The 26,095-nt window shown below is 37.9% G+C and overlaps 2 protein-coding genes across 4 annotated transcripts in view; one reads left to right on the forward strand and one right to left on the reverse strand.

Annotated features, from left to right (window-relative positions):
• abca2 (ATP binding cassette subfamily A member 2) overlaps positions 1-18,235 on the reverse strand; it is a 96,239-nt gene extending 78,004 nt beyond the window's left edge. For 2 of the 3 annotated variants that reach the window (XM_088077183.1, XM_088077182.1), the window contains exon 1: positions 17,790-18,235. In XM_088077183.1, coding sequence (XP_087933309.1) covers positions 17,790-17,855 — 66 coding nt within the window. In that variant the 5' untranslated portion in view covers positions 17,856-18,235. The remainder of the gene's footprint in view (positions 1-17,789) is intronic. The other variant, XM_088077180.1, reaches the window with a different exon arrangement.
• Positions 18,236-21,582: 3,347 nt separating this feature from the next.
• On the forward strand, positions 21,583-23,972 carry LOC121944094 (alpha-(1,3)-fucosyltransferase 7). The gene is made up of 2 exons (XM_042487767.2): positions 21,583-21,718; positions 22,892-23,972. The coding sequence occupies exon 2, from the start codon at positions 22,944-22,946 to the stop codon at positions 23,970-23,972; it is 1,029 nt and encodes a 342-aa protein (XP_042343701.2). The 5' UTR covers positions 21,583-21,718; positions 22,892-22,943.
• The last annotated feature ends 2,123 nt before the right edge of the window (positions 23,973-26,095 follow it).

The raw sequence follows: 26,095 nt of genomic DNA on the forward strand, positions 1-26,095 counted from the left end.
TATTGTTTTGTGTGTGTGTGTGTGTGTGTGTGTGTGTGTGTGTGTGTGTGTGTGTGTGTGTGTGTGTGTGTGTGTGTGTGTGTGTGTGTGTGTGCGCGTGTGTGTGTGTGATAAATGGGGATGATGTAATTTAAGTCATGACAAACTAACCAAGGATCTTCAAAACAGGTACACACAACAGACTACAAAGACTTCTCACTTTCCGTCTGTCTCAGGGCCTTTTTACACCTCATAATTGACGCTTGGATCAAAGATCCGCATTTTTGTTTCATTGTATACATTTGATTTTGTTAGTTTTGGTTGCACATTGCAATTATGCAAGTGAACTTCAGGAACAACAGACAACATGCTCTGGCCTGTCATCATCACCTATGTGAGCTACGTCTCCATATTAACATTTATTGGTTTGTCTGTCTCTCGTTTTTTTCAACTGACTCTCACTAAAGTGGTCTGCTCCTCTCCCCATGTGCCACCGCGGTTCATTTTGTCATGTTGGCACTGTTCATAGACAAACTATACTACGGATGGGCAATATGGCAAAAAGTATTATCACAATCATTTCCCCCATATTGATCAATATCGATATTTATCACGATATATAATTCAATAATGCTGCTATTTCCCTGCCAGAGTATTTTAATTAAGTTGCCAGCCAGCGCCAGCATTTTTGGTCATATTTACTAATCTTTCAAGACCTCCAGAATATTTTGTGTTTTGAATATATAAACAATGAATACACCAGATAAAGAACAGATCTTCAGTTTTCATACACAAAAAAACATGTAATCCTAGCTTTTTCTGATTTTTTTTTTTTTAATCAACATCTGAATTTGTGCCATTTCATTAAAAAAAAAAAAAAAGACATTTCGGACAAAAAGAAAATCGCTTTTTTTTTTAAGAAAGTAATTTTCAAGATCAAAATCATCATTTTTCCCTCTTATTTTCTTCTGTCAACTTGTATTGTACAAAAATAATGCCGAAAATAATATTCCGTTTGAGTTATGGTGGAACTATAGAGTCACAGCCACAGAACAGTCCCTAAGTACGGCTTTGTTGTGATCTGCATATTTACATATTTTTCTGCTTGTTGGGAGTTGGAAGAAATCAAACATCAGATATCAGTTTATTCTTTCAACATAACCCAGCTGGAAACACTCTACACCTGAATTCAAACCGCATGCAGCGTGTCCTCTCCTCATGTCACACTCTCATTCTTCACACAGAGCAGAAGGAGAGAGAGGGGGTAGACGGCGGCTGCTTACACCCGTGTTCAGCGGTTACTGTGGGCAGCCCCATCTCCTAATGATGATCAGTGACGTTAAATATGTGAAAGTTCATAATTTCTTTAGTTCTGTCCAGTCAGTTGCCCATAAAGACATTAAAACAGGTTTTTCTTACTGTTATGCTTCCCTCTGATAAATGTTCATACAGACCTGTCTACATATTTAACTTCTGTGAGGATCAATCATCTTATGACAAGTTTCTCATTCTGCAACATGGAGACCGAGATTTAATTATGAACAGATGACAAAAAACTGATTGGAGTACTGATTTGAAAAAATACAAATTCTACGTGTGTGCAGTATCAGCCAGTGGTTTTTGTTTGTCTGTTTACAGATCATCTCCACTGTGTGTCTGATTCAAGAGAAATGTTTGTTTCCATTTTTCTCAGTCTGCTCTCCTGCTCTCACTGTCAGGGTTACATTTACATTTGCAAACAGTTTCTCCTCAGCTTCAGCAAACACATATGGAGAAACAAATAAATCTCTCTTCTCTTTCAACCCTTTGAAACCTGCATCAACATCAGTTTTCATACGGTGCATTACGCTTTTCACAAGCATTTAAACCTTTGAAATCTAAGCAATTTGGTTTGATTTCTTTTGAAACGTGGAAACAAAGGCAATGAGCAGTTTGGCAAGAAATGGCCCGCATATTGCAAGAAATTAGGAGAAGGTAACAAGAAAACAAAATAATCATGTTCTCATGATGTGTTCAGTGTAATTATGTAAAATGTAGTTGTTGGTGAATTGAGACAGTATTTAGTTGACAGCATAAATACAGACAGGAAGATATACTCAAGGCCAACATGTCTTTAGCATGTCTGTACTACAATGTCTTATTTAAGAGGCTATGTAGTCTATTCACCAATATTAATATACAGTATATGTGATAACCTAAAGCAGTGATACTGAACTCATGGCCCGTGGGCCAAATCTAGCCCCCAGAAAGGTGGCAGGTGGTCCCCCAACCATTTTCTAATCCACAATAGAAATACATTGATTCACAGTGGATATTGTTTTGTACTTTTAGTATACATGAGGTGCCAGAGTGCATAAAGCAGGAGATAGGGCTTGTTTATCAGAAAAAGTGCCACTGAAGGATTTCCCAAACCCCCAGATGGAGAACATAGCTAAGCCCCTACTGTCCTAATGTCCTAGAAATGTCTTGCAGTCCTAGAGATGTCCTAAAATCCGAGAAATATTCGAAAACTCTCAAAATGTCCTAAAATCCAAGAAATGTTCGAAAATTCTAGAAATGTCCTAAAATCCTAGAAACATCCCAAAACCCTAGAAATGTCATAAAACCCTAGAAACATCCTAAATTCTAGAAACATCTTCTCTTCTAAAATCCTAGAATTGTCCTAAAATCCTAGAAATGTCCTAAAATCTTACAAACTTCGTAAAATCCTATTAATTTCCTAAAATCCTCGAAACGTCCTAAAATCTTAGAAATGTCCTTGAATCCTAGGAATGTCCCAAAATCCTCGAAACGTCCTAAAATCTTAGAAATGTCCCCAATTCTTAAGAATGTCCTAAAATCCTAGGAATGTCCTAAAATCCTAGAAACTTCCTAAAATCCTAAAATGTCTTAAAACATCCTTAAGTCCTAGAAATGTCCTAAAATCCTAGAAATGTCATACAATCTTACAAACTTCAGAAAATCCTATTAATTTCCTAAAATTCGACAATGTCCCAAAATCCTCGAAATGTCCTAAAATCTTAGAAATGTCCTCAAATCCTAGAAAATCCTAAAATTCTTAAAATGTCCTACAATCATAAAAACATGCACAGGGCTGTTGTGACTGGCCCCCAGGCCTCCTGTCAGTTTGCAAAAGTGGCCCCCAAGCAAAACCAGTTGAGTATACCTAATGTAAATCTAATAACATCGGCCATACAGGCGTTTCTGTTAGGCTCCTCTTTCTTTTTGAGATCTGTTTTTAAATTAAGGTATTTTAAATTACCTTCACACTGTATGTCTCATTTTGAAGGAGGCATCCCTCTTCATTTTCCTGCAGCGTACTCTATGTTGTTTTCTTCTGTTTGGCAGGTGAACCGATGCCGTATTTATTTAACCCAACACAAGCTGTTGCTGTGTGAAGCCCTCTCCCCTTTACCACTCATCCATCGTTTCTTTTTCTCTCCATCTCATCTGTAGATTTAATCTATGACTCTCATTCTGTCTCTGGTGCATTTCCCAGGAGGAAGAAGGAGCTCTCAATAATTCATAGGCTGTCTGAGCTTCTTTTTCCAGCACCAACCACTGCTGCTGCTGCTGCTGCTGCTGCTGCTGCTGCTGCTGCCTGTCTGCCAGAGCTAAAGCCTACTGACAAAAAAAACTGGCAGCCAAGGGTACAGAAGGACTTTGTGCCAGCAGTGCTCTATCAAAACGGGCTATAATCAATAGTGCTTTTTGATGTGTGGATAGCCTACTTGGTGATTTTGAGCAGAATTTATCTGAGCCGGACGTGTTATAACAGAAAAAGCCCTCCGCATTAAATCAAAGGCACATCTAATCCAGCTGGAGCAGCTATTTTAAATCCAATCTAATTCCTCACTACACTCTCATGAAAATATGTTGTACTGTGTAATGGAGCTAAACAGATGGAGAGTTCTGCCAGGGCTTTTTCAGTTTTTTTTAAATTTCTCTATATTATTTTTTAACTCCCTTCATTGAGTGTTCATGCAATTTATTGCATTATTTTTTTTTGATGAATCACAGGTTGGTGGTCTACAGTTAAGGCAACCTTGGCCAATCAGCTAGAAAGGCCACCGGAGCTCCTGAGCACTAAACGCAAAGTATGGCAGAGGCTGCTGGAGATGTCATTAGTTTTGCAGTCATTAGGTCACAAATAGAAGTTAGGAAAACTAAAACGTTGACCTGTTAGCGACACTTAATGAAAGGTCAAGTGATCACCAAAGCAAAAAATCATCGTAAACGTGAATGAATGCTCATAGCGATCTACCCAATAGTTATGAAACAAAGTGATGGACAGATCCACCAAAAATGCCATCCGTGTGTGCGCAGTCTCTTCCACCCAAGGCCATTAAACCATCTGCTACCTAAAGATACTGCAGAGCATGTCATCATTTAGCCTTGTAGTTGCCTGTGTATGTGTTAATGTGTGTGTGCGTGTGTAATGGCATTATTTCAGGACTTAAGCCAAATCACATCTGTAAGATATGCAGCTTTATCTGTCCCTTAAAAGCAACCGCTGCCAAAAGACTATAAGAGCGCTCTTCTCCAACAATAAATCAAACACAAGCAAATTATTTGTGTGCTTTCTGCTTCAAGTTATCAAAAGAGCTTAATTCCATTTTTTGGTTAAATATTTTGGATTATTATTCATGTGGGTTTTTTTTTTTTTCGTTTTTTATTTTTTGAAGATTTTTGGGGTATTTTTCCCTGTATTGATAGGACAGCTATAGAATGACAGGAAATGTGGGAGAGAGAGGGGACATGCAGCAAAGGGCCACAGGCTGGAACTGAACTCGAGCTGCTGCAAAGGCCTCAGCATATGGGGCGCACACTCTAGCGGGTGAGCTAGAGGCCGCCCCATATTCATGTGTTTTTTATTCTTCACTGCACTGATTATCTCGTCTTGTATTGGAAACACAGCCAGGACAAAATCCCTAGACTCTTTTCAACTTGCAACATAAATCGTCAGATTATTGAAACTGAAGTTGAAGCTTGCTAGATAAATTTAACACAGTAAAATATGCCTGTGTGTGCATTCATTTATTCACAATTTTACTTTCAGGGCTTTGGCTTTATTTAATTTATTTATTTTTTGTCCAAAGGTGCAACTAATTTTTCCTAGTTGCACCTTTCGTTTTGAGTGTTTTCATTTGACAAATAGATCGCATTGATTCAGTAAGTGCAATGGGCTGTTAAAGCCTTTTCAAAGACTTGACACTTGACATGGACTTGGTTCAAAAGACTTAAAAATTAGGGATACACCAACTGTGAAATTCTGGGCCTATACCTATATAACTGACTTAACTATACCGATGTTTAAATAAGAGTTTGATAAGATAAGATTTCTGGCCCATAAAGATATGGATGTTTCTTTTGTTTTGGTTAATTATTTTGATTTTGTTGTTTATTCCCCCTATTGTGCCAGGAAAACAAAGAAATCTACTTTATAAAAAAAAAAAAACAGAACAATTTTTAAAGTCATTCAGTCCTTCATTACACTACCTTTAAATAACCAAAAATTAAATAAAACAAATTTATGAAACATTACAAACTTTTTTTCCAATAATAATTGCTTCAAAAGTCTTTTTTATATATATTTAATATATCCTACATCCCTCTCTAATATTTATTTATATGCTGTGAAAACATCAACAAATCTCTCCTTTAAACAGCTGTATTTTTTCACCTTTCTCGCCAAAAGCTACATTATACAGGGTTACATTTGAACAAATCTTGTGAATGTTATAATTTACCTTCACCCAAGAATCATTTTTTACTGAGGACAGCTTGAATGCATCCTAATGTAAGTTGGTGCAACCTCCATCAGTTTGCTCAGGCCACTACCTCATAACAAATAACGTTTACTTGCTCCTGCCAACTTCAATGTAGATTTGTTATTCAAAATAGAGAATAAATAGGGTGGCTCCCCTGACGCGTCAAGAGTTTATTGCCTTCATTCTTTCCTACGGCATCCAAGAGAAGATCTGTTTGTCCCAAAAACATTTTCTTTTGTCCCTGGTATGTCAGGACGCCTTAGCCCTGCTGCACAAAACTGATGTAACACTACAGAAAAACACTTGTCACTGCCATCTTTGAATACCATCCTATTTGCCAGGGTAACAGTCAACAAACAAATATCAGCCAATATAAAAATGCATAAAAAACACACACATCCAGACAAAAAAAAACATCTCGGTGCTGGACAAGCGATAACACAAGAGAAGGAAAAAAAAGTCTATACACTAGATTATGCTCTGATAAATATTTAACACAGTTACCACCAAGGTAACGTTTCGAGCAACATGCTCCTTATCAGACAAGTTAACAATGCAGACTCACACCTTCAAATACTGTCCGATACCAATGTTGGGCTGATGAATTGATGCATCAGTATTAAAAACAGCTCAGCTTTAAAGTGATTTCAGAATTATTATGCGGTGCTTATGTCACACAGCTGTTTATAATGAGAGTTTGGAAGTGGAGCGGGACGGTCAAATCAATGTTTTGCAAAAGAAAGCTTGTGAAAGAACACTGAGAAGGGCATTTTTCCTCCCAACAGACTAGGTGGCCGACAGTAGACCAGCGTGTTTATACTGGGAAGCTCCTGTATTTAAATATGAGGCAGCAGTCAGAGGAGTGGCCATTATCTAGGTCAGAGCACTTCCTCAACCTCAAAGTATTATTCTTGCTTGCTGTGTTTTTCTAAAGGTTAGACCTCTGTTCTCTTGTATATCTATCATTTTTAGCCGCGTTTTCAGTTCCATAATTGTGCATTATAAAATAGTTATTAAGTCCATAATGACTAGTTAAAGCAATTCTTACCAGATAGTCTTGATTAGGAATCAAAAGGCAGCAAAAAACAACAAAGGACTATCAGTGGGCATGTCTGTAAAGGGGAGACTCGTGGGTACCCACAAAATCCCTTTTCATTCAGATATCTTGAGGTCAGAGGTCAAGGGAACCCTGTGAAATTACCATGCCGTTTTTCCATCGCCAGTCACCATAGCCATTTATCCTAAATTTGGAGCGCTATCTAGCCATCTTTGAGGAAGCTAGCATGATATGGTTGGTACCACTGGATTTCTTAGGTAGATTTACATGATATCACCATCATTATTCTAGCTTAAAATTAAGCCGGTTACAGTCTCTTAAAAAATAACACGTTATGTATGGACCTTAATCGCATCACGATTAACACATTAACGCTGACAGCCCCACTTTTAATGTTTGAGAAGCTCTGGTCGTCATATCATCTTGATAAAGTGATGATATATTAATGTTGTGTTTACAATTATTTCAATGCACCCAAGTGGCCAAAACATCAAATAAGGCAGCTTTAATTATCGTTTTATTTGCATTTTAGACTACATGCAATGTATTTTAGGCAAGTATGTATATTATTAGTAAGCTATATCTTGTGCATTACATTATAATAAACACAGAAGGATTTCCCACACTTTCATTTATTTATTTAACATCTGCCACTACAAACAGATTTTCTATTTTTGGAGCTTGACCATTTATTAGGAGCACTGTTGGATTAAATAAACTATTTAGTTATTTATTGCATGACACTCCCAGAGTGCAGAGCGTACTCTGGGCACAGACTGAACAGTAAAACATAGGGTGCATTGAAACTGAAACTTAACTGTTCATTCGGCTGGGTCTAAAAATTGCAGCTGCTCCTTTCATCTGTCGATCTGATCTGATCAGCTCTGAACTGATCAACAAATCAATTATCCAACCCGCAAGTTACAAACTTGCTGCTGAGAAAAAAGAGAACTCATGGAGAGCTCCACCAGTGCTGCGTTCACAGACCCCTAAAAGCCTCAGAATTTAGAGAGGGGACATGGAATGACAGAAGGGGGCCACTTACATGTCTGAAAGAAGGAAAATAGAAAGAAAGTTTGCTGCCCCATTATCAACTCCTGCAACACATACACTATAATTCTGCAAGTTGAGGCCCAAGGAAACTAATTTTGAGGAAATTTGGAAGATGTGAAAAATGTACATTACCCTGAAATGCCTTTCTTTTGTTTAAATATTCATTAATTTGTATTCATCTATCTCAAATGCCAAACACCCCATGCTCTATGTTTGGTTTTTTTCTTTCTACATTGTAAAAAAACAGAAAAAAATGTTTGCCGTAAAAGTACTTAACTGAAGATGACTGCATGACTGTTGCTAGTATGTAAAACCAAACAAGCAAAAAATGTCCAAAAAAAAAACACTGTTACAGTATGCAACACATTATATAGAGTATCAGCTTTAATTTCCGTACTGTAGATCCCTGAGGATTTGTCCAGAAATAGACTGCTGGGAGGGGTAATGTTTTTGAATGCAAACTGAATCTCATAAATTGTTAAAACAAATCACATCTTGGCTTGTTTTGGTAAAGGAAACCAACTTTTTTAGATGCATCCATTCAACAGAATAGAAATTCAAGACTATCAGGAAGTGTGAAGAATAAAAGGTTAAACAGTGCATGTGAGGGTCCTCCAGAGGAAGACCTGCAGCACAGTCACCTCCCAGGATTTATAGATAACCTCTGCTGTCTCCAGTGCCAGCTCTCAGTGAACCAACTGCTGCTCTATTAGACCTTACAGATAGTATTTATAATTCATTTAGCTGTCAGTTAACCTTCTGCTACAGATTTGCACGCTCTCTTATCAGTCAGCAGCTTCATCCTTCATCCCCTCCATCTCTAAAAGCTTTTTTTTTATCCCCTCCCTTCCTCTCTGGTCTACTTTGCAAATGCTTTCTCACTTTCCTGTTGTGTTTCTTTTTCTCTCTTTATTTTAAATCTGTGTATCTGAGTCCCCAGCGTTCTGCAGTCTCCATAGATACCCAGCCAGTCCACTGTAAGACTATCATTCAAAGACAGACCAAATCTAGGCCAAACATGCGGCTAGCTGCTGCTAGAGGAAACTAAGTGTTCTGTGCAGCTGAGTCGTGTTTGGTTACTGTCTACTGTATGCCACATTTGTTTTGTGTTCCGAATAATTTCTTTGTATTTTGCGTCTACTCAGCAGAAATGTGTTACTATATTCATGCATGCAGCTGGGCTTGGATTTCTTAACCTGTAGAATACTTGACTTTTCTTAAAGCTGCACTAATGAATATTTTAACGATGGATCGAGAGAACTAATACTTTGGAACCAAGTTATGCCAAAATTCGGAATACATGAACAAACAGGTGCATTTAGTGAGGGTTTTGTTTTTGTGAATGACTTCATTTGTACAGATTTTTAGTGCTTTATTATAAAGCTTTATTCTTAGGCTGTTATGAGTTATATTATTGCTTTAGTGAGAAAGATAACAGCTTTAAAGGAATAGTTTGTAAGATTTAGGGAGATTTCGTTGTGTCCAGTGGTAAAGGTTGCAGATTGTAGCAAGCGACATCGTCAAATTGCTCCAGTGTTCATTGTTCAGGAGGTTTTTACCAGGAGCCGAGTTATTAGCCATCAGGTGATTAAAACCAGTAAAAACACTGAATAAAGCAAAAATCATTGTTTCTTACTCTATGTGGCACATTGCAAACGGTCCATTTACCCAGCCCACCTTTAGCAGGAGTGGAATTATTCACAGAGGTCTCTTCCTCCCCAAAACAAACAGGTGGTGTTTTAAACCAGTTAAAACACTGAAGAAAGCAGTTTCACGTTACAAATAAGTTTTTCTCCGAAGCTGTTTGGCATATCAGACACTGGCCGCTGACCAAGCACCTGATGATCTTTGTTTGTCTTTTTCCTCTTAAAATTTAAGATCCAGACATTCAGAAGGTTCTCAGGGTGAGAGTGTGTTAACCACTCACACTTCACCATCAGAGAATCTAACCAAAAATACAGTAAAGAGAGAGTGCAGAGAATTGATGTCAAACGAGAACTTCCAGCTTCTCTTCTTAAACGTCCAAAACAGCATGTAATCTACAGTAGTTCTGAAGCATAACCTTAAGCAACGGTTGAGACATTAAGAGTGAGATAGGTCTCACTGTAATGGTGTTCTGTGGTGTCACTCTAATATACAATGTTTTTTGCGGGTCCATGAATGCAGTGCAACAGGCGGAGTTCGCTTTTTTCTCCTTTGCAGCTGAACGACACTCATGAGGTGGATAATTGATCTGTTGCTGCATTCACAGGCAATCAGATCGATGGAAGATTTTTGCAGATTTTTGTAAGTGAAAGGCAATTTTAGGCGCCAGTAGAATGAACAGTTTAGTTTCACTTTTAACATGCCTGACGCTCTGCTGCTCCTCACTGCCGCTACTGCACTATAAATAACCCAACAGTGTTTTAATACCGGTCCTAATTAACAGTCCAGCTCCATCAAGACTGCAACCAGACAAACAAAACTATGGCGAGTTGCACTATTAATGAGAAACACAGGCAGTTATCAAACCAGCCCAACATTTAGCAGCTACAGAAACATATTTTTTTTCCTCAGACGTTGGTGGAGAACAAATCTGAACTAAAAGGAGAGCGAGTATTGGATCCAGGTGGACACAAACACAACTTCAACTGAACGCTAATGTTGCTAATACATCCAATGTCTGCAGAATACTTATCACTCCCTCCCCTTCCAGCTTTGCTTGTTTTGTTTCTTGAAGATTAACTAGTGCCAGTGCTATCCACACTATCGTCATACCATATTTTCAGTGTTATAAAGCAAGGCCTGCATTCTTCATGAGTGTTTTTAATGGCTTTGCTATTAAAAAAATGGACAAGAACTCTAAAAAACAAAGAGCAACTAATGAGCTTTATCATGCAACCAAAGTCCCTTCTGCTTATCTTTGGACATTCGGTTACACACAATTCACAGCTCAACAGCTGTGCAAACAACAGGTGTTACAGTCTGAGGACTACAACACCCCGAAACCAGATATATTCCCATCACACCAGAATGATTTGATTAACAAATAAAGGCTGAGCTGACAGGCAAACTCTGTGGGAGTGTAGAGTGCACCATAAAATAGGTCTGCAGATGATCCATGGTAAACATACATCATTTGAGTTTATTGTGAACTTATTGTCATTTTACCATCTGGCTAGCATGTTAAAGGTAAGCTTGTCCGCTATAGTTAGGGGCCTATGATTTGCAAGAGGTGGAAAAGACGGACAAAATTGTGGAATTTGACAATAAAAATAGAATAAACTGCAAAATGCAGAATATCATAGAATTTGCCAAAATGTGGATGCTGTCTATAAAAATGTGTAGTTATTATTCACAGCTTTGTTCCCTACAAAATATATATAAAAAGAACTACTTTGAAACAGCAAATATGCTTGAAGGAAATGTAATTCCTAGCAGATTATGATTTCTTTTGACATAAATCTTACTTAATAATGTACGATGAAGATGTTTTTATCAGTTAAATATTCAATGACTTTGTACTTCATCTGTTTTCTGACAGAATATGCAATCTTGCAGTACACCATCAACTTGTAGTGACTACAGTATTGTTTTGTTATTATTACTATTTTAAACAAAATCACGATCTACCCTTAACCTTTATGAAAGTGTTGCCTGCACAGCACCCTGGTCAGGTGAGAGCTAGCTAGCAGCACTCATTCGATCCCCATAGCAGAACAGTCTTCAGCACCCTTCAGCATTGTTAACTATGTTAGCACCACTAGCTGGGCTGACACTGCTAACAGTGTTTATAAATCTAATAGTAAGTAGATGACAATGCCAAAGGGGAAGGGGAAGATTAGCAAAATTAACAAGTAGACAAACCTTGACCCATAGATAAAGAAATGTAGATACCTCATTGGCCACTGCTCGAAGCTTGCTGCAATGCGTCTGCACGGGTGCCATATTCGGGAGGTCAAGATCCACTAATAAAAAAATACAAGTGTATTGCAATATGCAGATTTCACCACAAAATCAACTGTAACTCACTTAATTCTGAACTGATTTTCATGAATGTTTTTTTGTTATAAACATCAGGAAGTGAACATGATAGTGGTTCCTTGTTTGAGTTTATTTCAGTTACTGGAGGCAATCTAATCAGCTCTGTCGCAAAATAGTAATCTCCTGTATAGCCACAACACTGGGACATACAGGTTCTGACTTCTGAATAAGCAACATCCAGTGATGGAGCATAACAAAGTACATTTATAGTACAATTTAAAGAGTGTTTGCATTTTGTGCTACTTTAAATTTCATATAACTTCATTTAATTCAACTTCATACTTTTACTACATTTCAGAAACAGCTGTAGAAACATAGTGGCCAATCTCCACTTGCCCCCACGTGGCCTTGATGAGTAAGCTGCACATTTTCACCCATAAAAGCTCTTTAGTGTTGTAAACTATGTTAGCACCACTAGCTTTGCTGACACTGCTAACAGTGTTAACAGAGCTAACCTATAGGCCGACATGCATAACTGTTAAGGAATATTTTTGGTGGTTTAGCCACTGACAACCCTAATGCTGGGTCTAAAATGCTCATGGTGGATCCTCTAGCTCTAACTTCTATGTTTGCTTGAATTCTACCCTCTGTGAGGTTTTGTGTGCGTGACTTTTAAACAGTTAATCCCTGTCAGACTGCCATGCCTCATTAAGCTAAAATGTTTCAAAACTCTACCTTTATTCATAGAAATCCAGTGTGATATTTTTATGCAAAAATCCATATATACCTCATGCAACTGGGCCACGATGCTCCTCTGATTTATGCACGAGCTCGTCATTGTCAGTGGGGACCAACATATGGGACTGCTGCTATCTCAGCTAAGTGCTGACTAGGCCGTTCTGCCTTAATCATCAATCCTACAGACAGCTTCAGTAAGGCCAAACCAGGGCAGCGTGATTATAAATCTATAGACCGAAATGACGCAGCTGTTACTATTATTATTACAGAGGCTCCCCAATGCAGCTCTCCTGCCTCCTCAGAGTTTCATGTCTGAAGGTAGAGGGGCTAAAAATAGCTGCACTGCACCCCAACCCCCCTGAAAAACACAAACCCTACCCACAGCAACCCCTCGATCAGGACACCAGCAAAGGCATCCGGCAGTGATAAAAATCAGGCTGCCTGAGGACAGATCCAGCCTCAGCTTTTCAAAACAGCACAGGCATCACTAAAATAAACCAGCTGACAGGCAGTAGGATTTCTGATGGCTAATAATAGACCCTGGAAGGATTAAAAGCATCACAATATGCACACTCAGATGGCATGGTTGTGGAGGTCATCACGTTAGATTATACAACACATCTGGAGGATGCCATTTGAGCATCTCTCAGCATATCTAAAAGACATCTTTTTCTGAAAAACCACCTAACAAAATTAATTTAAGGCTGACACTGTTGCATATTAGAGAGGGAACTAATGACAACTGATAACCATCACAGAAAAACAACTATGCTAATCACTCAAACTTTACCACCAGATAATCTGACCAAAAGACAGTACAGAGAGAGTGCAAATAATTGAAGTCAAACCAGAACTTCCAGCAGCACAAGAAAAGTGACGTTGCTTTAAGTTTCACAGGGTTAACCATTTAACATATCTGTCAAGAATATTTTTGACAGGTCAGTCATGTCAGTCTATAAATTACTTTTGCTACACGCACTCTACCGGTTAGCGATTCATTGCTGGTCTGCACAGCGCCACACCTGAGTTGGGTGGGAGCTGGCTGGTGGTGCCACTCATTCAGTGATAACCGCTGGTCCCACCACCACAGGTTGGGACGGCATTGTTGTGGAAAAAATTGTGCTCATTCTCCGATCACCTGGGGGGGTAAGCATCTTTATTTAGCATTGTCAACTACTGTATGTTATCACCGTTAGCACAGCTAGAGGTGCTAACATAATTAACAATGCAAAAGGGGTTTTGCAGTCAAAACTGAAGCTGTTTAGGAGTGACCCAGGACACGTTACCAGCCGTAATCACAAAATGTGCAGCGCCACTAGCTATCTCCCACCCTGGCGCTGGGCTGAGCAGCTGCAGCCAGGTAACCAGTTCAGATCTTAGGGTGGGAGGTAGGCATCATGTTTCCATAAGTTAAAGGAAACATGGCTCTCACTGTGTCAATGGAGCACCAGGCTAAAAGGGAAAGACACTTTTATTTTACCTCATTTTGCACCTTCTTCTTAAAAAATAACCGTTAAATTACTGGTTGATGGATGTCAAGCTAAAAGCGAAATTTACCGAAACTGACATCCCAACACAGAATGCGAAAACTGTTATAGTTAAAGATGGATTGGTATTAAGACTGATCCAGGTCCACTGTATGGATCCTTATGTGCTAAAACAAACTGATTAACCAATCATTTTGTTACACGTTATAGTTTTGTCCATCTCAGCTTGCTAGTGTCTGAAAAGCCGAGAGCCAGTGCTACAGTGCAGCATTTTTCTGCACAAGCAAATGAAAATAAGAATATGTGATTGTGAAAAATCATTTGGCGCACTGGTGCAAGTGACTATGTGTTCTGACGCCAAGACTGGCAAAATAACAAGGATTCTTTGAGCACTGATTGTCAAATCTGATTGTCAAATGGCAAGTTAGGATGTTGCTTTCATGTCTGAATAAACCCACTGGTCATGTCACAACGGCAATCTTACTAGCTCAGACCTGAAACATCATTTTTAATGGAGCACAACTCTCAGGTTAAAGCAAAGACCACAGCAGGTAAAAAATGCACAGAGATATTAAATGCGTCAAGTTCTACCTTTTATCTACTTTTAATGAATAGATGATCTCATCATCACCTCTTATGCACAAAGTCATTCTAATAAACTATGTGATACTTTGAAAAAGTCAATTCCAAGTTGTCGGAAAAAAAAACTTACACGAACAAAGTGAAATATAGATCTACATGCCTTGTCTATATTTACAATTTCATTGCCTTCTGTTGTAAAGTATACATCCAGTAAAATGATAAATGCATAAAAGTCCCAATTCAACGTCCTGTCATTCTATGCTTCTGCATGTCTGATATTGTAACAGGCAGCAGAATTTACACAATAAAAACAGTAAATGATGAAACTGAAACTACAACAGCTGTTTCACTGTTAGAGGTGGTTGTGAGCCTTCCTCACGCTAACCATGATCATTAAATAAACCTAAAAAGGCAAAAAAGTTTTAATATCGGTGTTTTAGCGAGAGAGCTGAAAACAGCCCTCTTCCTTACCTCCCTCTCTTGTTCTCCCACTCACATAAGGAGCAAAATATGACGCAGGCATCATCTACATCTATCATCTTTTTTAAATGTCTTGTTTTTAGAAACAGAATGGAAACACAATAGCCTTTTCTATTCAAATAAACACAGCAGGATGGTCAGAGTAGCAGCAATTTTTATGTGTACTTTCGCTATTGATGCCATGCAAAGAACTGTGATCGCTGTAGCGAGCTAACATTCATATTAACTTTTGCGCTAACTGGTTAACTAGCGTAAAGACAGTTTCCTGGTTTCTCTTTTTGAATGACAAATACAGACGCGCCGTCTGCAGGTATGGAGAGTTTTTTTCCTCTCAAGTAGGAGCAGAACGTACATGCTGGTTGGCCGTCAGCTGTAGTTTTTTGTTGTGTGTTTATGTGCTGAGACACAGACGACATCAGACAACCTAACAGTCGGCTTTTGTTGACACTATTTTCCTGATGTCGGTTTGGAGTGTCTAAGAGATGAGTCAGGTCTGAGAGAGTTACTCAAGAGACATTGCAGGAGTATCTTAGCTCAGACGTGGAGACTGCATGGTTGAGCTCGAGAGTTCTTTCCTGACCTCTGACACCGCTGTTTACCAAAATATGTACTCAACATCTAATTGTGAAAGTTTTTCAAGAGCTTTCTTCCACATTTTGCAGTCTTTCTCACCACTATCCAGCTGTTATCACGCGTTGAAAACGTTCACACCACTCTGGAAACGGTTGAAAGGAACAAGAGATTCTACTAAGTGTGACTTAAGTTAAGATTTTCACGTCAAACTGAATATGTGGAGTTTAAAAGTTATTGGCATATTAGAGACGGCAATTAAAAGGTTATTATTATATCAACTGACATTATGGGGAATTAAGTCAAAACATTATATCAACATTACATAAACATTTTGATGAGACTAGATATTGTCTTGGATTTTAACTATAGCAATACTGTGACATCTTTTTCTGGTTTTAAAGGCTACATTACAGCAAAGTGATGTCATTTTTTAAACTTATCAAATTGTCCTAGCTGTTCGATTATTTGCCCTTACCCACTCAGTCATTATATCCAGATTACTGATAATTATTCATCAAAATCTCATTGTGTTAATATTTTTTTTTGCAAAAGCACAAATAGTCAACCTTACAATATCATCACAGTATTGACAGAGGTATATGGTCAAAAATATTGTGACATTTGATTTTCTTCATATTGCCATGCCCTATGGGGAATGTAGGATCTTGTGTTTCCGGAGTTTGTCACATATTAGTGACTACAGGTCAGGCTAGTGCAACATCCACTGCTTCAGTTTTTCCTTTTTTTTTTGCATATGTCCTTTACAGCTTTAAATAAAGTGCAATATTGTATTTCAGAGGAGTCTTTTCTAGGCATTTTATTATGCTTTCATATGATTCATATAATTTATTCTAAAAACAATTTTATTATCCTATATGACAAGAACCTACATCCTTTTTTTCTTAATCTTTCACCTTTTTGTCTTATTTATTTCTGTTTTGTTTGTTTTTGAATTATACGACTTAGACATCACGAGTCATTCTAAGCAAGCCAGGGTTGGAAGGGAAGGAGAAAAAATATGTAAAAACAAATGGGCACATATGGATGAGACGTGGCTATGTATATATGATTTATTAATAAACTCTGCACAAAAACTAAATAAAAATTTGATCACTATAAAACAACCTAAATCCGCACCAAAGGGAAATATCTAAACACTCCTTTACTAGAGACTGTGCGGACACTTGGCAGTGGTGTGATTAGAATCTGACTTTTTTTTCATATCACGTCACCAGTTCAATCCTGTTGTAATTTTTTTTTTGTTTTCTCTTTTGAAATGACTAAATTCCTATTTATTTGATTAGATTTTTTTCCCTCTTCTGACTAGTGTTCTTCAGGGACTGTTCTGGGTTTCTAAAATTGAAAAACCTGAAATTCCAAAAGGTTTAAAAAGCTTTTTTAAAAAGAAAAAAAGTTATACACTACTGTCATAAGCAGTATGGCAACAGCAGAAACTTCTATCATGTTCCTATTCACATAAATATTGCAGGATATTTTCTCTAGAATATTTTCATCAGGTTGATTCTTAAAGTGACAGTGACAGCTTGTTATACATGTTTTTATGTCAGTATAAATAATATGATTGTTGTATAATCCTGTGATTGCATCAGACTCTTTTTTGCACCTTATGGATATGATAAAATAAAAAGCTTGATAACCTCATGTCAACACACCCTGATCTTACATACACTGTATAGGCCCTTTAAAAAAATATAAACTAATAAACACAGGCAGGGATTACACAACTGTTTATCCACAAACAACTACCTGTTTGACAGTATGAGCACATACATAGAACAGCTTCCCAACAACATAACAGGAAATCTGCGTGGACATCATCCTCCTCCTCATCACCGTGCTCGTTATTAAGCTCACTGCAGTGTTATTGTAACGCCTGATGGGAACATTTGCAGACACAGACAGGTGCTGGCACACTTAGCCCAAAATACGGCTGCGGGAAATGGAGCAGCAGCAGCGGCTAAAATCGACGCCCGTCTGCTTCCCAAAGAGAGAGAGAGAGAGACGTCTCTTCTGTCCTCTTTTTTTTTTTTTTTTTTACATTTACAACATTTCACACACTGTCATGTAAACAAACATGTTTCTTACCGGTCCCCTCCTCTTCAGAGAGATATTCTTCCACAGCAGGAGATGGAGCTGGTGCAGGAATCCCATTTTTTTGCCTCCCACTTCTGCTTCACTATGGCACAAATTTACCAAATTAGCATATCAGCGGTGGCCTGTGACTGGGTTTAAATAAACGGGGAATGTGTCTCCCGGTCCCGGGCATCCCGTCCGAGCCTGTCACGGTGCTGAAACGTGTCGGCCCAAGCTGACAGTAGTTAATATTACCGGTAAACTGTTCAGTTTGTTGCTTGTTAGCCGGTGAGTGTCGGTGGAAGTCGTGTCGGGACTGTTTGTGTTCCGGCTGTCATCCTCGGTGTGTCGGTGGAGCACCGGCTGCTAGCTGCCGCTGCGGAATCCGCTCGGTGTGGTAGTGCTAAGGTCTGTGTTGGAGCAGGAAACCAGTGGACACAGCCTCACGTGAAGCTAACCACGGTGATGGAGAACTACACTTCCGGTCTGCCCTTTAAAAACAAAAGCTCTCCTAATTTCTTAGGTGCACTTAATGACGTCCGTTTGCCACGAAGGACACTTTTTTTTCGCTTTTTTTTTTTTTTTGTGCAATGCAAATGAAACATTTCAAGATATATATATATATATATATATATATATATATATATATATATATATATATATATATATATATATATCCTGTCGAATAAATGAAGTAAAATAAAATAAAACATTTGTTTTTTTTAAGGGGCTTAACCAAGGCACTTTTCTTATGATAAAAAGCTTTATTATCAAGGCTAGTTCATGATGGAACACATAAAAATTAAGCCGACATGTTTCAGCCACACAGGGCCTTTATCAAGGCATGACAAAGAACCTGATATATAATAAATAATATCAGTTTTATGTAAACACTATAATTAAATATATCAAGAATGACTTCAGTTTTTCTGCTATCAGGCAGAGAGGGATCACCTTTAGATCACAGTGTTGTTTGTAAAATCTATGTCAAGAAGAATGCCTCATCTTTTGCTATAAAGCAAATCTACTTATGGGTACAAATTTAGTGACTTTACCTTACTTACCACAGAGCACATGTAGAGTTTCATGGTTCATGTGTTTGAAGGGCGCAATTTAAGATGTTATAAACGTCCAGATGGATGTGTGTCACCATGATCAACAAGTACGATGCATACTCAGGTTATTATTAGTCACTAAAAACTAAAACTCACTGTGAAAATAAAATTTAATTGTATGAAATAAGAATAAAAACTAGTCTTTAGTGAAAAAAATAAATAAATAAATAAAAAACAGACTGAAATAATTTTATGTACTTACAAAACTAACTTAAATGAAATAAAAAATAAATGCCTTTAGTTTTGACCTTCATCAGTAGAAGGTAAAATCAGGTAAGATTTGTCAACACAACAAGCTTGATGAGGCACTGGTGCATATATTTTTTTAGACTGGGAGTACCCAGTCTAATGGAGACACAAAATATAGTGTTTGAATTTTAATAGCTATAATGAACTTTTAATGTCTTGCCTCTTACAAATGTCCTCCATATTATATATATATATATATATATTCTATTAATAATGTGTGCTCTTTATTCTCTGTTCTTACTGTATGGCGCTGCTACATCCCAATTTCTCAGTTTTGAGATCAATAAAGTATATCTATCTATCTATCTATCTATATACATATATATACTAATACTGAAACTAAAAAAATAAAATGAAATGAGTAAACCCTCTAAAGAAATGAACTGAAACTAGACTGATTTGAAATTGAAAGTCTAAAATAAGAATAGTAAATGTGTAAGTGGTGACAAGATAATTAATGGAAAGAAGCTGGGGGAGACAGAAATAAGCAAAAAAAAAGGGGGGGGGTGTGGGGGGAGGGGGGTCAAGAAAAATATATTCATAAATATCTTAATTATATATTTAAATTATGTTACAGGAAAAAAATACAGAGGAAAAACATTTTGCACTTTAAGTCATTTTCTTGTTTTTTTGTTGGTTTTTATCCTTGTTTTTGTTGTTTTTGTTTTTTGTCTTTTTTACATTTTTGGCTTAGATTCAATAAACTTTCTTTTACATTTTCATTACCCTCTTACCATGTTTTTGAAAGAAATAAAGCCAAGTGGCTCAGGTATATTACTTACATATGGTTGAAGTCTGCAACGGGAAAAGACAGAGGCAAAGAATATCTGGTCACTAATATCTAAGAGCATCTGTATTAAATATTTGAATTGAACAACATATGTTTTTCCCATCACTATTTTCACAGCAAAATTACTCATAAATATGAATATTTCTGTTTTTCCGTTTTACTCATGGATATATTTTCATAAGTATAGCTGACTGAAAGCTTGTTTTTGTAGTTGCACAAGAAAAGAAATCAGTACATCATTTCTGTTGGACAGTCACCTCAAACCACCTCTAATAGGAGATGAATAAAACATTATGATTGAGAGACTGTGCTGCCCTCTAGTGCATTTGTGTCATTAAGGCTGGTGTATTTGGCTGGCATCATCTTTACTTCCCTATTGTTTGCAGTCCCATAAGTCAGCCAGTTTTGTGAAAAATGGTAAATGGACTTCACTGGTATATCACTTTTTTAGTCTTCTGATTATTCAAGTCGCATGGCTCAAGAGGTAGAGCAGGTCCACCAAACCGTGAACTTTTATGCGAGAGTCTGGTGTTACCTTCCTGTCTCAATGTGATGGTTTTTTTTTCTACATCTTACCATGTGCCTCCTTCTCCTTAACCTAACCATGTACATGTTTGTTGACATTCCAACATTGGTTGCCATGTGCTTGTGTTATCCTAACATAACCATGTGCTGCATCATCCCATCATGTGCATTTGCTGACATCACAGTAGTAGCATCCCGCAATGTAATGAGCACACACAGAAGGGAACATAGAGTGTAATATGTAGACACAGAGATCAAGTGTAAAGCAGCAACATTTGTCAAGTTGGGGTGAGAAGTTGTTGCACAGAGGCTACAGACTCTTAATCATGTTTGGTTCTTCAAAGCTTAAAATTAATTTGGAACCATCATTGGAACAGTTAGACCTTACACCAAAAACCTGAAATATGACAGTATTGATGATTTAGTTTAGAAACATACAAAACAAATTCAATTAAATATGTGAGTTACAGCAATGCATTAGGGTAAATCAAAAGCAAAAGGTGTGCGAGTCAAAAGAGCGCGCAACCAGTTTCTGCATTGAAACCCAAATTGAAGTGGGAGGCCAAGGACAAAACAGCTTGTCAAAACGGTTGTGGTTGGTGCCTACAGGAGCTGTGTAACCCTGTGCCCCTTTCTTTCCTCTGCAGAGCTGCAAGAACAGGAAGAGCCAGCTTGTGGTAAAAAAAAAAAAAAATGAAATCAGCAATGGTACCACTTTTACAGCAACTGTCACAATGGCTGTGCTGATTCTGCAAACAGCAAATGCACAAGCATTTTGGCAAGTTAAGTTAAACTGTGACTGACTGTGAAACAGGGTGGCAGGTGTCTGTGGTGATGGGCGAGGGCTTCACCACCCTCTAACCCTAAACCAGCTTTACATGAGAGTAAACACAGCTACACTCAATGTACCCACCAAGAAGTTAATGTGTAGTTCAGACTCTATAAAGAAAAGCGAATGACTATTTTTACTTTTTGCTGCTGTTTCTTTCTTTCCGCTGACCACTTCTTGGGGTTGTAACCAGCACACCCTTCTGCCCTGTGTGTGAGTGTGTGTGCGCGCGCGCGTGTGTGTGTGTGTGTGGGCGTGTGCATGTGTGTGTCTGTGTGTGTGTGTGTGTGTGTGTGTGTGTGTGTGTGTGGGCGTGTGCGTGTGCGTGTGTGTGTGAAGTGTAAAGAAACAGATGAGTCAAAACCTTTTGGGGGCAGGATTTCCTTCATGTGTTGTGTACGACAAAGCTGTACGGGAAGCCTGATGCCGCTGGGTAAGTGGCAACAACTCTGCCAATCTCATTTTTATTTCATTCAAATCCTCCTGCTGATAATTTTACTACAGATAGTGTAGAAAATGCTACTGCATGGGTCCTCTGAGTGATGGAAACTGTAAAAATCAGGCCTAAGGGATTTTATTAAGAATTTTCAATCTGTTTTTGATCTTTTTTTATCTCTCCCTGTTCAAAAGCTCGGTTATGAATTTACTGTTAAGCTTGTGGTGTGCCAACAACCAGGGTGTGCCATCTTTTGAAGTCCTCCTGCTGCCAGTTTTGTGTCACAATATGCCTCATCATTAACCCACAGAAGAACGTTATTAAAATTAACTCATCAAGAAGTGACTTATTATGATAAAATCATCAGCAGTTAGACATTTGTGATTTGCATTAGTCAGAAATGACTTTAAACCTTCACCTGCTGTAATAATTTGATGATTTGCAAACAATTTAATTTCAAGTCTGTGCCTTTAAAGTGATATTTTTAAACAGTTAACAAGTGAGCAATAATTATTACGAAACCTAAAGGAAACATTCAGCAGAAGCAGAACTTACTTTTCTTTCTTAAAACACCAGAAGAAGATACTAACAGTGGTGTAGATTTCATCAACCCTTTCTTTTGAAAACATGGGGAAAAAGTAGATGAGCAACCTGACAAATAATGTCACCCAAATTGCAAGAAATTTGGAAATTATTATTTTTAAAAAGCTAGGGGAAAAAATGAAGAAAAAAAAAAAATAAATAAAAAACCCTATATTTATAATTTTCTTAACTCTACATTTAAAAGTATTTGAAAAAATATTTAGCATTTTAAAGACCTTTTCAGGTATTATTGCTCCTTTATAAAAAAAGTTATGCGTTGATATTCTTTTCTATATTTTCCAAAAGTTTGATCATACTAGGGAAAAAGCCTAATGATTACTTTATTTTTCATCAGTTGTACCATCTTTGATCTTTCAGGCCCATTTTTACAAAAGTAGCCAACTGACAAATGTCTAATTTGATGTCAAACATAATATATAATTAAAATTAATTAAAAATAAAAAAATGGGGAATTAAAACTGTTTTTTGCAGAAGATGTTTTTGTTGTTTACACCCTATCCTCTGCACTTCTTTCACTGATATGAAAGCGGAATAATATCTCTGATCTACCCTTCCTTCCTTTCGAAGAGTTCCACTCCAGTGATCAGTGCCCTTTTGACCTGGAAAACGCCCGGCAGCCATGACAACACCAGGAGCCTTCTTTCTCCTCCTCCTCATCTCCATCTTGTCTATGCTTTATTATACCTTTTTGGACCAGAAGCTCCTTCTGCAGAAACACCCTACATGTATTGCTCGGAAAAACCTCAAAATCCTGCTGTGGCACTGGCCGTTCGGCCGCTCTTACAAGCTCGACGGAGACAAATGCCTCGAGATGTTCAACATCAGCCGCTGTTTTCTCACTGGCAACGCCTCTGCTTTCTCCTCTGCTGACGTGGTTGTCTTCCACCACCAGGAGCTGAGCAGAAATCTGTCCCAGCTGCCTTTGCACCTGGATCGCCCGGCCTCCCAGCACTGGGTGTGGCTGTCCATGGAGCCACCTGCTAACAATGCGAAACTCCCGCAGCTCAGCGGCCTCTTCAACTGGACAATGAGCTACAGACGTGATGCAGACATATCCATACCTTATGGAAAGACAATTCTTGGAGGTGATGAGCTTGAATTCAGGACTGCTCCAAATCGCTCCTGCCTTGTCAGCTGGGTGGTCAGCAAATACCGGCCTCACCAGGCTCGCGCTGCTGTTTACCAAAATCTTAAGAAGCATATCCCGATAGAGGTGTACGGCAAATGGAACAGGAAGAAGCTGACGGACAGGATGCTGCTACCTACGATTGCAAAGTGTATTTTTTACCTGTCTTTTGAGAACTCTGTGGCAAAAGATTACATCACAGAGAAGCTGTGGAGGAACGCTTTCCAAGCTGGGGCCATACCGGTGGTTCTCGGCCCCAGCAGGGCGACCTACGAAGCTTTGGCTCCTCCTGGTTCCTTTATCCATGTGGCCGATTTTACGAGCGAAGCAGATCTGGCTGCTCATCTGAAGCATGTGGCTGCAGACAGGCGGGCCTATGAGAAGTACTTCCAGTGGCGCCGCAGTCACAAAATAAAAACCTACACTGACTGGAGAGAGAGGCTGTGTCAGATCTGTGTTCGGTACCCCAGTTTACCAGCCAACAGAGTCTATCAGGACCTTGAGAGCTGGGTTAACACCTAAGATTTTATCTCTTCAGGCCTCTAAGGTGTTTTTTTTTTATTGGGATTGCTGATGCCGCTGGCTTACCACATGCAAATATGAAACATCGTAAAGTTACAATTGAAGTAGGATCACACATGTCTGTCAGCCGTGCAGTTTTGGAAAAAAGAGAGGAACTGCATACCACAGATTCAAATCTCAAGGGGGTTGGTCGGGTTTGCTGTGTGTTCTGTAAAAAAGCGGAAGTGGGAACCTGTGTGTACCCATAGATAAACATTTTCCATTTGTTTAAACCGCAGAGAAAAGCTTACTCTTACTGCAAGCCACTGAGTACGGTAAACAATACGTGATATTTTAGATTTCATTACTCACCTGAAATACGTTGATTTGATTGTTGGTCTGCTCGGTGCCTTGATGTACTTCATACTGAAGTACTTGAATCATGTATTCAATGGTGAAGGTGGTTAAGTTTAGTCAACTGAGCAAAACTTTTGTTGGAAAGAGATAAAAATATTAACAATAACCTTATTTGTAGAGCATTTTTCCCAAAGAACTTAGACAATGGGCATGAGTGACCAGCCCGTCCCTGTTCTCAAGTTGCCAAATACCACCACTTTTTCAGTGATTTATGCCACCAACGCAACCTAAAGCCACCTTTTGTAGCAACATGATACACTGTTGGGCCATATCAGTTTGTTACTCGGTCAGACGGAACATTTCACAGTCATATGACACATAACTTACTTTTCTTTCTGAAAACACCAGAAGAAGACACTAACAGTGTTGTAGATTTCATCAACCCTTTCTTTTGAAAACATGGGGAAAAAGTAGATGAGCAACCTGACAAATAATGTCACCCAAATTGCAAGAAATTAGTAGATTTGGAAATTATTATTTTTAAAAAGCTAGGGAAAAAAAACAACCCTATATTTATAATTCTCTTAACTCTATATTTAAAAGTATTTGAAAGAATATTTAGCATTTTAAAGACCTTTTCAGGTCTTATTGCTCCTTTATAAAAAAAAGTTATGCGTTGATATGCTTTTCTATATTTTCCAAAAGTTTGACCATACTAGGGAAAAAACCTAATGATTTCTTTATTTTTCATCAGTTGTAACATCTATTGTTCTTTCAGGCCCATTTTTACAAAAGTAGCCAACTGATGAATGTCTAATTTGATGTCAAACATAATATATAATTAAAATTAATTAAAAATAAAAAATTGGGGAATTAAAACTGTTTTTTGCAGAAGATGTTTTTGTTGTTTACACAAATCCTCCTGCTGATATTTACATTTTACTACAGATAGTGTAGAAAATGCTACTGTATGGGTCCTCTGAGTGATGGAAACTGTAAAAATCAGGCCTAAGGGATTTTATTAAGAATTTTCAATCTGTTTTCGATCTTTTTTATCTCTCCCTGTTCAAAAGCTCGGTTATGAATTTAGTGTTAAGCTTGTGGTGTGCCAACAACCAGGGTGTGTCATCTTTTGAAGTCTTCCTGCTGCCAGTTTTGTGTCACAATATGCCTCATCATTAACCCACAGAAGAACGTTATTAAAATTAACTCATCAAGAAGTGACTTATTATGATAAAATCATCAGCAGTTAGACATTTGTGATTTGCATTAGTCAGAAATGACTTTAAACCTTCACCTGCTGTAATAATTTGATGATTTGGAAACAATTTAATTTCAAGTCTGTGCCTTTAAAGTGATATTTTTAAAAAGTTGCAAGTGAGCAATAATTATCACGAAACCTAAAGGAAACATTCAGCAGAAGCAGAACTTACTTTTCTTTCTGAAAACACCAGAAGAAGATACTAACAGTGGTGTAGATTTCATCAACCCTTTCTTTTGAAAACATGGGGAAAAAGTAGATGAGCAACCTGACAAATAATGTCACCCAAATTGCAAGAAATTTGGAAATTATTATTTTTAAAAAGCTAGGGGAAAAAATGAAGAAAATTTTTTTTTTAAAACCCCTATATTTATAATTCTCTTAACTCTACATTTAAAAGTATTTGAAAAAATATTTAGCATTTTAAAGACCTTTTCAGGTCTTATTGCTCCTTTATAAAAAAAGTTATGCGTTGATATTCTTTTCTATATTTTCCAAAAGTTTGACCATACTAGGGAAAAAGCCT

Source organism: Plectropomus leopardus, chromosome 4 (assembly GCF_026936395.1).
Source record: "Plectropomus leopardus strain MGB_pleo_1.0 chromosome 4, ASM2693639v1, whole genome shotgun sequence".
Lineage (NCBI taxonomy): Eukaryota > Metazoa > Chordata > Actinopteri > Perciformes > Serranidae > Plectropomus > Plectropomus leopardus.